General features: G+C 39.8%; 1 protein-coding gene and 1 non-coding gene across 3 annotated transcripts in view; one reads left to right on the top strand and one right to left on the bottom strand.

Moving 5' to 3' along the window:
- Pigu (phosphatidylinositol glycan anchor biosynthesis class U) overlaps positions 1-13773 on the top strand; it is a 106685-nt gene that overhangs the window by 57413 nt on the left and 35499 nt on the right. For both annotated transcript variants that reach the window (XM_040732926.1, XM_040732927.1), the window contains exon 7: positions 1260-1357. In XM_040732926.1, coding sequence (XP_040588860.1) covers positions 1260-1357 — 98 coding nt within the window. The remainder of the gene's footprint in view (positions 1-1259; positions 1358-13773) is intronic.
- Positions 6489-6590, bottom strand: LOC121134620. The gene has a single exon (XR_005871711.1). It is a non-coding gene; the product is annotated as a U6 spliceosomal RNA (small nuclear RNA).

The raw sequence follows: 13773 nt of genomic DNA, 5'->3' as shown, positions 1-13773 counted from the left end.
TTGGTTTGTTTGTTTTCAAGTAGACAAATCAATGCCTTTCCTATAGTACAAACTAAGCACACTCTTTGTTTTTTTGAGACAGGGTCTCTAGTGTTTCTCTGTGTAGCCCTGGCTGTCCTGGAACTTGCTCTGTCGACCAGGATGGCCTTGAACTCAGAGATCCACTTGGCTCTGCCTTCCTGAGTGCAGGGATTAAAGATGTGCACTACCACCTCCTGGCTATGTTCCTTTTTCTTTTTCTTTTTTTTTTCTTAAGACAGTTTGTCTGTGTAGCCTTGGCCTATGTTCATTTTTAAAGTCTTTTTTAAAGAAAACAGACAAGTGAGGTCTGATGGTATAAATTGTATTTATCTCTTAAAATTCCACTTAACAAGGTGTTGTACGTATCTTTCACGTCATCACAGATTCTTTCATTGCATCCTTAATGACTCCCTGGTAGTCTATTTTGTATAGGGAGTAGACTCATTAATAAAAGGAATGCACTCTTAGCTGGATGTGGAGGCTTATGTTTGTTACCCCAGCACTTGGAAGACTTAGACAATTGCAAGGTTGGTGCCAGCTTAGGCTACAAAGTGAAACCAAAACATAAAACATCAATAATGTTTCTATTAGAAAAAAGAAACATGTGGCTTCAAGATAGAGGTATTACAAAGTGATGAGCTGTTGTGAAATCCTGAGGGCTAGGTTTCACAGCTCTGAATTTCATGAACAGTAATTGCAGATTTAATAACTTTGGTGCAATTGACATGGATGCTAATAGTTGTGGTCTATTTGTAAATCTTTGGTTTGAGGGTTTTTTTTTAAATTATGTGTTTTGTTTTTTACAATTTGTTTTTATTTCATGTACATTGGTATTATGCCTGCTTTTATGTCTGTGAGGGTGTCAGATCTTGGAGCTGCAGGTGGGTGCTGGGAATTGAATCCAGGTCTTCTGGAAGAGCAGTCAGTGAGTGCCCTTAACCACTGAGCCATCTCTCCAGCCCTAGGCTGAGGTTTTATAAAAATCTTTCTGGATCTTAAAAAAAAATTTAAACATGTTTGTGACATCACAGTTTGCTAAAGGCAGGTGATTTTGACTTCCTTGATTTCCTTTCAAGGGAACTAAGCCAAGAGCTTTCATTCTGTTTGAGGTTGCCCAGTACCTTGCATATCAGGAATCACTTAGCAGGTAATTGAGCAGCGAGGAGTGGATATGGACTTGCCTAGTGAAATCTTGATTGACAGGCTGGGTTATTCTACACCTTTGTTTCTTTTCACAGGCAGTGTTTTCCTCAGTGCTATTTTTCTTGCCTTAGCAACATACCAGTCTCTATACCCAATCACCTTGTTTGCCCCAGGACTTCTCTATCTCCTCCAGGTAAGCACTTGCTGGCGCCACTGTCCAAGTGATACTTAGTACATGACCTGGTCCCTTCTGGGGGTTGGGAGGAGGAATGGCATGGGTCACCAACAGTGTTTGGAGCTAGGGATGTAGCTCAGTGGTTGGATGTGATGTTTGCCTGGCACACATGTGGCCCTGGCTCAGTCCCTCATGCCACAAGCAAAACAAAGCAGACTTTTCAAAGTGTTGCTGGGACTGGGCTTTCCCACTTCTACTTGAAAAACAAAACAAAACAAAGCAAAACAGACTAACATGAAACAAAGGAGACTTAATGGCCACTAAGTTTTAACTGTGTCTGTCATTACAAGTGTGTAGGGACAGTTCACTTAGGAGTTGGAATCCACTAAACACTGAACAGACACTTTCTTTGTTTCATGTAATGTGCATAGACCTCTTTGAACTTGTATTTTTTCTTAATAATTGGACTTGGCCTTATAAGGTTCTTATAATGATTATGCAAAATGGCAATTTTTTAATTAAAGACTTATTTTTATTTTTATGTGCACTAGCATTTATGTGTGATGGCATCAGATTCCTGGAACTGGAGTTACAGTAGCTGTGAGCTGCCATGTGGGTGTTGGGAATAGAATCTGTGTCCTCTGGAAAAGCAGCCAGTGCTCTTAACCACTGAGCCACCTCTCCAGTTCCCTAAAATGGCAAATTTTAAAAAGTGTCTGCTTTTTCAATAAGCAGTTCACTCCACACTGGTGAAAGTGATGGTAGGTATTGTTGGTGAAGGCGCCAACCAGCCTTAACACCAGTACACCTGACTGACTTCTGCACTCCTTTGGAACCTAAGCCACTTTGCTCTGTCTGGCAAGAACATAGTGGTCACTGCAGACCACAATAATTGAAGAATATAAAGTGCTGATATTTTCCGCCGGGCGTTGGTGGTGCACGCCTTTAATTCCAGCACTCGGGAGGCAGAGGCAGGCGGATCTCTGTGAGTTCGAGGCCGGGCTGGACTGATAGCCTCCTAAACAATACAGAGAAACCCTGACTCGTAAAAACCAAAAAAAAAAAAAAAAAAAAAAAAAAAAAGTGCTGATATTTGTGGAGAATAACCTACATGTGATATACTTATGTTAAGCCCTTTGCAGACATCAACTCTTGTCAACTTTAAAGAACTTAATGGGGTAGATTCTATTCTCAGCCACAGAGTAAATACATTTTATTTAAACATGTGAATTAAAACTATAGTGTCGGGAGGTTCAGTCACCTAAACCATCAGATGACAGCACTGAGCTCAGGTAGTTTGATTCAGGAATTTGCTTTCCAACCATGTCTTATTTTCAGCTTATAAATATACACCTCGGGCTTAGGATGTAGCTTAGAAGTAGAACACAACAGTCATCATTCATGAGAGGTTCTGGGTTAAATCCTTAACTACTCACCCTACCCCATAAAAAAGAGATAGGCACCCACATGCAGAATCCAAAGGGATCCAAGTTCATTCTTACAAGAGAAGTTTGCTCACAGTGTACAGTTGGCAGCACTGGAATTCACATACAGAAGAGTGGTTTGTAGCCAGGGCAGACCGCACACCTCCACTCATTAAAATAGGTCCTGTGCTGATCATTTTAAGTGACTTGGTGATAGGGAATCAGATTAAACACAGTGGTAAAAGGGTAATTCTTTTGTTTGTAGAACTTGAGATACCTATTTATTGTTAGTAGCATGTATGTGTAGTAGAAATTTGTTTTTCTTTTCTTCTTTTTTTTTAATACTGAGAATTGAATGTAGGGCATGTACCCACAACAGGCAAGTATTCTACCACTAAGCCAGATCCTCAAACCTTTTCTTACTTTTTAAAAACTTTGAAATACGACTGGGTGATGGTGGCGATCACCTTTAATCCCAGCATTTGGGAGGTAGAGGCAGGCGGATCTCTGTGAGTTTGAGGCCAGCCTGGTCTATAGAGTGAGTTCCAAGATAGCTAGGGCTGTTACACAGAGAAACCCTGGGGGGGGGGGAGATTGAAATACCATCTACTTAAATTACCCAAGCTAATTTTGTATTTTCTGATTAACTGGGATAACAGGTTTTTATTACCAGGCCATTCATCCTTTCTTTATTCCTTCCTGCTTTTTCCCCCCCTATATACCTTCCTTCCATCCCTTTTACTCTTTTTTTTTTTTGTAAATACATGTGTATGTGACATGTGGACATCCAGAGACCAGAGGAGGACACTGGGTACCCTGTTCTAGCATTCTCCTCCTTATTCCCTTGAGACAGGGTTTCCACTGAACCTGGAGCTAGGCTGGTAGTCAAAACGCCCCATGGATCATCCTGCCTGCACCCCAAGTAGTGCTAGGGTTACAAGTGGCTTTTTATGTGAGTGTGGGAATTTGAAGTTGGGTCCCTGTACTAGCACAGAGAAAGTAAGCTCTCACTTTCTGATCCCTCTCCCTAGCCAATGACAGTTTTTTTTCTCTGTTATTTTCTAATTGGATCCAAGGCTGCGAAAAGTTTTATAGTTATTATATGCAAAACCAGATTATTCATCATAAATCTTGAGCCAGCCTGTAGTGTCACCAGCAGTATCCACAGAGGAGTGAACTGTCTCCCTGTCTGCCAGAACTGGCTTTTCAAATTAGATTTGTGGTTGCTAGTTTAATAGATGAATCATTATATGGTAAAGTTTCTTTGTTTTGATTTCCTTTTATGTTCTTGGTGAATTCAAACCCTTCCCACATAATTAGTATGTATTTGCTGTATGCATGAGTGTGTGTGTATGATATGTGTACATGCCTATGTGTGTACATGTGGAGGCCAGAGGTTCAAATGAGTTGTTCTTTAGTGCTCTCCACTTTTTTTTTTTTTTTTTTGAGACAGAGACTCAGTGTGTGGTTCTGAGTGACTTAGAACTCACTGTGTAGACCAGGCTGGCCTCAGACTCATAGAAGTTTGCCTGCCTCTGTCTCCCTAGACTGGGATTAAGGTCGTGCACCACCATGCCTGCTGTCTTCACTTTATTTTTTGAGAGGGTCTCACTGAACCTGAAGCTCACCAATTCAGCTGGACTGGCTGGACAGCAAGCCCCCATGAGATCCCCTTGTCTGCCTCCTCAGAGCTGGGATTACAGGTTCATGACCCGGTGCTTGTCTTTTTAGGGATGCTGGGGATCTGAGCTCAAGTCCTCAAGCTTGTGCAGCAAGCATTTTACCCACTGAGTCAACTCCATAGCCTGTGCATTTCCTTCCTTCCTTTTCCCCTCCCCCTTCCTCCTTTCTTCTTTCCTTCCTTCCTTTCCTCCTTTCTTTCTCCTCCTGCTGCTTCCTCCCCAGTGCCGGGATTAAAGGTTTGCACCACCATGCACGACTTCTTTCATCTTTTATATATATACTTTATCCTTTAGGAAATCTGACCTGGACCAGCAAGATGTTTCATCTGGTACAGGATACTTACCTCCAAGTCTGATGTCCTGGATTGTATCCCTAGAACATAATTGAGCAGAGCAAACTAGTTTCCACAGTTGTCCTCTTACTTCCACACATACACTGTAGCACATCTGTGCACATATACTTACACACAAATAAGCAAATGTAACTGAAAAATATAAAAAGAAAACCTGAGGGAGGGAAAGGGAAAGGGAGAGGGACCTGGAACTGACTTGTGAAGCAACCTTGTTTCTTATCTAAATTTAAACTGGAAAATAAAATAAAAAATATTTAATATATAAAAAAAGAAAACCTGAGCCTGAATGCGACAAGGCATTAATATTTAAACTAGGTATAAAATGAAAAAACAAAAAATAGAATAGATGATAAATGTTTGATAATTGTATCATTTCAACTGTTTTGCATATTTGAAATTTTTTAAAATAAGAAAAAAGGGAATAGGATACAATTTGTAATATATTGGTTTAGATACTCTTGACTTTCCTCTTTAGTTTCCTCAATTATAAAATAGGGTAATTGGCCATTAAGATGGATCAGCCTGTAACGCATTTGCCTGACAACCCAAGTCAGATCCCCTGAACCACAATGGAGGAAGAGTCCTCATGTCCAACATGGTCTTCTGACTTCCACACCCATAGCATGGCATGCCTTGCTTACATATCACACACACATGCATATATGAATGTGCATGCACACACACACACTGATAATAATGATAAATAAAACATTAAAATAGAATTATAGTACATGTTGAAAAGACATACAGTCTAATGAGAGTTCAGTAGATGTAGTTATTTAGTAATCAAATGGCAATGTGGTCATGGAAAGGACTTACTCACCAGCTTGCAAATATGAGGATTGATGAGGGGAAAGGAAATTACTTCTTTTCTAGAATCAGAGGAACTGTAAAGTTAGTTTGTAATTTCCTCTTTTGACACCATCAACCTGCCTCCATTCTGCTGGTAGTTTCTAGAGACTGTAAAATGTAGATAGTGGATAAGCTAGTGTGTCATCAGAACCAAAGGGAAAGATTGTTTTTCTGTTCTCTCAGGAGATACAGGGTCAAAAGAAGGGATGCTGCATTTGGCTCCCTGGTGAGTCACTGGTGAAAATGATAGTTTGAGCCCATCTGGTGCCCTCCCCCAACTCTGCTCTTCCTTTGACCTTGGCTTGGAGCCTAGTTTCCAAATTAGAGAGATGCTTACAGTGTTATGATCTGATAGCACGCAGAAGAAGACAGAAAGCCCCAGTACGTACAGCATCGGAGTCCACAGTGGAAAACAAGCTGAGCTTGTACCCTTTGTGGTGATGGTTATTTGTAACTTTAGCACTCAGGTTACTGAGGCAGGGGCATTGTCCTGAGTTTGGGGCCAGCTTGATAACATAAAGAGATCCAGGCCAGATTGGGCTACATAGCAAAAAAACAAAACAAAGCTACAGAATAGCAAAAGAAAATAAATTAAAAACTTGAGACTGTGATGCTGGTGAGGGAGACAGAGGTTGGGGGTTAAGGGAGCTCCTGGTAAAGTTTTCTTTTCCCTCTTCCTTTTTGTTTGGGATTTTCTCTCTCTCTCTCTCTCTCTCTCTCTCTCTCTCTCTCTCTCTCTCTCTCTCTCTCTCTCTCTCTCTCTCTCTCTCTCTCTCTCCTCCCTCCCCTCTCCCCCCCCTCAAGTCTCCTACATGTTTTATTAGACTTCAAAGCATCTTAAAATATGGAACACTTGACAAATGTGCATGTGGTCGCTGCACAGGGGCCATGCTAATCTCTGTATTGTTCCAGTTTTAGCATATGGCGCTGCCAAAGAGACATTTTCTTGGAATTCTTAAAACCTTGGGTCCTCTTCTCTTTCACAATGACAGTAACGGACACTAGGGAAATACCTTGTAGGCGCTCTTTTGACTTTTCTTTTTTCTTTAATACAATCTGACCTTTTGTCAGAATTGAAGTTAAGCCTGTGATTGCCATATTTTTCTATGTCTTGGGATAGGTCATTTCGTGATGCCTCACAAGGGAGTCAATACCATCAGGCTTTTCTTTTTCTGTTTTTTTTTTTTTTTGGTTTTTTTATGAGACATGGTTTCTCTGTATTGTTTTGGAGGCTGTCAGACCAGCCCGGCCTCGAACTCACAGAGATCCGCCTGCCTCTGCCTCCTGAGTGCTGAGATTAAAGGTATGAGTCACCACCGCCTGGCCCATTAGGTTTTTCTTGACAGCTGCATTTTTCCCAGGCCTTCTTCAGGAGGAGGGGCCCTTATTTAGAATTTTTACACCCTGTTCCATTTTCCTAGCAGCTTTCTGTTGTTTGTTCTGCATCCAAGTCTCCAGAGCTGAGGTAGCAGGGCTGTTTGCTTTTTCCTTTTTACAAATAGGCAAAATGTAAGGCAGAACTTATTCATGTATTTATGATTCACTATACTCCTGATCCTTTTGCCTCAATAGTCAGCTATTCTAGCTTTCTTATGTTTCAGGCTACAGAGAGACCCTGTCTCAGAAAAAAAAAAAGAGCATGGTGGTGGCACATGCCTTTAGTCCCAGCTCTTAGGAGGCAGAAGCAGGCAGATCTCTGTGAGTTTGTAAGTTCAAAGTCAGCCTGATCTAATGGTGGTGGCTCATACCTTTAGTCCCAGCTCTTAGGGAGGCAGAAGCAGGCAGATCTCTGTGAGTTTGTAAGTTCAAAGTCAGCCTGATCTACAGAGTGAGTTGTGAGTTCTGGGACAGCCAGGAATGTTTCACAGAGAAACCCTGTCTTGAAAACCAAAAAAAAAAAAAAAAAAAAAAAAAAAAAAAGTTGAGCAGTGCCTAAGGAACAGCACCATGATTGTCTTCTACATTCATGTATACACAACTATACATACACACATGTGTGTGCACAGTCACAAAGACAAACATACATACAAACAAATAGTAGGAAATGCAAATTTAAAATGAACTTTAAAATGTAACCTTTTTCTTGTATATATGTGCATGTATTTTTGTTTACATGTGTGGAAGGTAAGTGTGTATGCAGATGCACATGATCACATGTATGTCTGCTTGTAGGTGCCAGAGGATAGCATTGAATGATTTCCTTGATCTCTTCCCACCTTAATTGGCACAGGGCATCTCATTTGAACCCATAGTTCCCCAATTTTGCTAATACACTGGACACTTGTTGCAGGTTTCACTTGTCTACATGTCCTGAGTGATGGAATTACAGGCATAAGCCACCTGTGGGCTCTTGTTTTAAGAATCCAAGAGCTTAAATATAAAACCATTGTTTGGTTTCAACTCCCTTTAAAGATTAGATTCTGATAACTCACTTTTCCCTTTTCATGTCATGAAAGAAAATAGTTCCTATGGAAATGTTTTAGAGCATTAAGGAGAGAGAAATTAATTTCTCACCTGTTAGAACTTGAGTTAGTTTGGTGGAACACTAGTACATATGTACAAGGATCTAGGGTCAATGTCTATCTCTGAAAAAGCCCTGTCCCTTCTGTGTTAAGGTTTGGTTTTTCTATTATGAAAAGCCCATAACAAGCAGTTTGAGAATTATTGTCTCTATTTATGTATGTTAGTAATAGTGGGACTTTTGGGATATTTTAAGTATTGTTTAAAATTTTCAGTTTGAGGTGTATATATATCCATGAACCAAACCTGGCTACAGATAGGTTTAGTTCATCTTAGTATTTAATTCTAATTTCATTTAATTTAATCTTAGAAAGTAAGTAGTAAGTGGGGTTAGGGAAATGATTCAGTGGGTAAAGCACTTGACCTGTAAGTGGAGAGACTTAAGTGGAAGGACTTAAATTTGGGTCCTCAGAACTCATATAAATTCAGGATGGACACAGCAGAACACATATAATCAATCCAGCACTTGGGACACAGAGTAAGGGAGTCCCTGAAACAAGCTGGCTAACTAGACTGGCCAAGCCATGAGCTCAGGCTGAAGTGAAAGACCTGTTTGAATATAATATATAAGGTGGAGAGTGACAGAAGACATCTAATGTCAGCCTCTGCCTTCACATGCACAGAGGTGACCCCACCCCCTCGATGTAAGCACACATATACACATACCACATGAAAAGTTGTATTTTTCAAAATTTACATTAAAAATTCTCATTGCTGGTTTTTAAAAATAATTGATTTATTTTTCATTTTGTGTACATGTTTATCTGTATTTTGCCTGCATGTTTATCTGTATAGATTGTCAGATCCCCTGGAACTGGAGTTACAGACAGTTGTAAACTGCCATGTGTGCTGGAAATTGAACATGGGTTCTCTGGAAGAACAGCCAGTGCTATTAACCAATGAGCTACCTCATTAGCCCCTGATAGAACTTTTTGTGATGATGGAAATGCTTACTTACCTAGTCGGTACATAGTTACATACATGTAAAATATAGTAGTCACACGATATACAGTAATCACAAAATACATCAGTCAAAAAGTACAATAGGCATATGACATATTTGTAAAGTGTTAGTGGCAGATCTCTGAGTTGGAGGCCAGCCTGTTCTACAGAGTGAGTTCCAGAACAGCCAGGGCTACATAGAGAAACCCTGTCTCCAAATACCCTCTCCTAAGTGCTAGTAAGACTAAAGAATTGAATTTCATTTGTATTTTTCATTAATTTAAATAGTCACAGGTGGCTTAGTGACAGCACATTGGGGGGGGGAGGGGATGAGATAAGAAGAGTAAAGCTGTATAGACTCAAGATTAAAGAAGAGCCCTGGGGTGGAGCAGGTTCCTTGCTGTTTTACGTCTTGTTTGTTTTGTGACAGTCTTGAACTTGTGTGCAGATAATAGAACACATGTGATATGGAAGTGGAAGGGAGAATTTTCCAGGGACAGTAAGAACTAGCTAGAGATGGACAGGTGTACAAAAGAGGCAGCGGAGATATACATTAGAGCAAAGTACAGTGACACATGTGAACGCGCCATAGCAGAAGGTGGGTGTGATGGTGCATACCTGGGTCATGAGCCTGTGGAGAGAGGCAGGTTCGGTTCTCAGCACCCATATGTTGCTCATAAACACCCACAATTACAGTTCTAAGGGAGCCGGCACCTTGCTCAGTACCAGGCATGTGCACAGCACACATACATATATGCAGACAAAACACTGATACATATGAAATAAATCTGTAAAAAAAGAAAAATGCCACAATGAAACCTATTCTGGATTTTAAAAATAATTGTAGTTTTGCATGTTATATAACTTTAGTTTTACTTTTATCTTGTTTTATTTTTTTGAGACAGGGTCTCACACTGTAGCCCAAGCTGACCTGGAACTCATTTCACTAGCTTAGTCTGGCTTTGAACTCTCAGCAATCCTCCCATGTCAGCCTTCACGTATCAGGATAAATAGTTATGATGCACCATGCACAGTTCTGTTCCAGAACATGATGCAGGTGAAATAAAGATTTTTCTTGTGTAAAGCTTCTTCCAGGTAGTCTCCCTGTGTGGTCTGGCCGCCAGTGCTTTTGAACATGTTCCATGTTGTTAGGTGTAGTACGCTGTTCTCGGCTCACCTCAACCTCCTAGTGTACTATGTGGGTACATGACACAGTATACACAAGGAGGTCAGAGGACAACTTTACCAGTCAGTTCTCTCCTTCTCTCAAATGGGTCTTGGGAGTCAGACTCAGGTCGTCAGGCTTGGCCACCCTGGGTTTTTCTTGTAATTAGCACCTTTAGAAAAATAATTTGAGATTATAAAAGTCTGTTTCCATTCAGAATTTCATCCACTAATATTTTACTTATTTTTTGAGACAGGTCTCATTGTGTAGTGAAGCGTTAATATAGTTAATTTTTATCAATAAAGAATTGGGAGTCAGATATTGGGTTAAGAACCTGAAAGATCAGAGAACAGGGGGTAGCTGCTAGTTGCTCCTACCTCTTCAGTTCCTCTGTTCAAAAGGGGCTGAGATTCTCTCTCTGTCCCACCTTACTACTTCATGTCTCCTCTCTGTACAGTCCTCCAAGCCTCTATGGTTAGCTAGTGCCTACCTCTGCCCTCTGAAAGCTTTATTTGTCAGAACACAATCAAAATATCACACAATATTTACCCCGTTTGGTTTAAATAAAAACCAAATGGTTTAACTAACATAGCAAACTATATACAGTAAGTACAATAACCATATACAAGTATATATATAGACAATAATAGCATTAACAATATTTAGTTCATTTGCATTTGGCAAATTCAGAGAAAATACTCCATATCTATCCTATGTTGGTGAATCCAAAGTCTTGTACCTAATTTATTTTCTGTCCTAACTTGCATTACTAACCCAGAAACTATCTTTTGTCTCTCAACCTTATACACTTTATACATCTTTTGAGTTTCTTCTCTGAATTTGGTAACAAGGAAAACTATATCTAGTCTTCAATTCTATCAGAGACCTGAAAAGGATATACTATTACTTGAGAAAACAGGAAGTGCATTGCAAACAGCTTTCAAAACTAAGAATTAACAGAAACAGCTGGCTGCCTGGATAGTCATCCAAGTTCATTTGTAACATTGGGGCATTCATCATTGGCTTATAGGCCTAGAATATCTGACAAACTTTTGTGTGAAGCAGGGTTTTTGAAGGACTCTCCTGCCTTGTCTTGGCAAAGTTTGGCAGTCATGTTTTCGTGTATCCTGCTTGTCCAATTTGGACAGCATACGGCCAGAAGTCAAGGCAAGGACTGTTTCTTGCCCAGTGGCTAATGTTTGCCACAAATAAAGTAAACTCTGTATGTAGTTTCTGTGATACCCATCATCTTCTCTGAAGTAGATTGGCACTGTCAGAAGCAGGTGTGTCTCATTGTCATAACAAAGAAGAACCTTGTGTTATTAACACATCTTAAAAGCCATATTCTGTAGATCCTGAAGTGTTTGAAGACCACCTGTCTATCTAAAGTATATCTCTATTTGACCTTGAAAACATACTTAACATGACTGACTACAAGTTTGATTGCAGTAGGTGACTAACTACTAACCTGCATTTCTTTATTATCCTAACTAGTTTGTGTAGAGTGTTGCCTTCCCACCAGCCTGGTTCCAGAGCCGCATCAGTCCCAAATGAACACACAGGATGCTGTATTAATTATGAAGCTGTTGGCTGTTTGCCAGTTTCTTACTGGCTATCTCTGACTTAAGTATTTAACCCATCTAAGTTTTTCTTTTACCGGAGAAAGGGCCCTGACCTTTTACTCCTCTGGAGGCTACATTGTGACTCCCTGTGCGTCTCTTTCCCAGAATCCTCCTCGATGCCTAGTCCCATCTATCTTGCTTCCCTATTGGCCAACAGTGCTTTATTCAACAACCAATAAGAGACAGATTTACAGAATTGCAACTCCCATCAAGTTTGTAATAATAACTTTAAGGATTAAAATTTACATTGTTAAGTGAGTTGCATAGTTACAATACCTTAAACAAGAGTAGAAATTCAGGTACACAGTTAGTTCTAACAAAATAACATCAAATTTCTATAAATATACAAAAATATATTAAACAAGAATAGAAACATATATGCAGTGTACCAAAAATACCTTCATATTTGTATCAATATATAAAAATTCATACCATATAAAATATTTAAGACTAGTAGGGTTTTTTTTTGGCTTAAAATAATCTACCCCCCCCCCCTTTTTTTTTTTAATATGTGTACATGCTTGTACGCCAGGAGAAGGCATGAGATCTCATTACAGATGGTTGTAGGCCACCATGTGGTTGCTGGGAATTGAACTCGGGACCTCTGGAAGAGCAGTCAGTGCTCCTAACCTCTGAGCCATCTCTCCAGCCCTAAAGTAATCTACCCTTTTATCCTTTCTGTATTACTCCTTTTTCTTTTCAAAACAGGATCCCTGAGTCTAATCTCCTTTGTTAAGCTTTTTTCTTGACCACTACAGATAATAGTTTATAACCAATATTGCTAAACAATAACAGATATCCATATTCCACTGAATGACCAAAAACTGCCCACCCCACCTCTTGGGTTGTTATGTTTTTAAAATTACTTCCTGCTGTCTGGGGGTGACAGTATCTTTAGGGAACCCTGAAAAGAATTGGGATGATTGTCAAGTCCTGGAAGAGCTAGGTGTATCATTTGTTGTTCAGTATCTGTGAAATGGGGAAATGGAGGACTTGTGTCAAGTCCTAAGTATAGTAGTCTGTGAGGTTGGACCATCTCAGCTAGCCACCTTAAAATTGTCCTGAGCAGTTTGTAGTCCAAAGTCATTCTTTGGGTGGTGTTTGTCAGCTTAGTGGTGTTACCATAGTCCTGATGGAATTGTGTTTTTGGGCCCCATCCTCCTTTTGGAGACTTCAAAGGTTGCTGTTAGGCGTGGCCACAATTCACTGCAGAAAACTTAAACTTTTTTTTTTCAAGACAGGTCCTGAAACTTGCTCTGTAGACCAGACTGGCCTCAAACTCACAGAGATCCACCTGCCTCTGCCTCCGGAGTGCTGGAATTAAAGGCATGTGCCACCACACCTGTCTAACATTTTAAATATCATATGCAGAAGATCTTGAAAAGGTTAAAGGACCATAATTTGTTATGTACAAAACTTAATTCTTAGTTACCTGATAGAGACTCAAACCCAAAATCATGTACAGGAAGCTAGATGAAGTCTTTTTCTCTAATTAGTATTCTATATGACCATTAATATCATGACAGAAAATTTTAAAATGTATATGTATAGAAATTTTATAAAATTTGAGATATTTATATCTTAAGAAAAGTTTTAAAGAGTCAAAATAAAACCAAATGATTATTTAGTGGCAATAGAATACCTCCTTAATTTTGGTTTTTCTTCTGTCCCGTATCAGATGGCTCTTCTAACATGAGACAAAGATTTGGGATTTTTCCTACTTTGTTGTTCAAAGGTCTTAACCTCATCTCTCCACCACATCCTCCCCTGCAGTTGAGGACCAGGTTCTGATACTGTTGTAACCAAGTCTTTCTAATCTTATGGGATAATTCTGTTACTAGTTGACCATGAATTTCACATCTGCCTTACAAAAG

This window comes from Mesocricetus auratus, unplaced genomic scaffold (genome assembly GCF_017639785.1).
Source record: "Mesocricetus auratus isolate SY011 unplaced genomic scaffold, BCM_Maur_2.0 Super-Scaffold_100028, whole genome shotgun sequence".
Lineage (NCBI taxonomy): Eukaryota > Metazoa > Chordata > Mammalia > Rodentia > Cricetidae > Mesocricetus > Mesocricetus auratus.
Note: the sequence above shows the minus strand (reverse complement) of the source record. Positions and strands in the feature narration are given on the sequence as shown.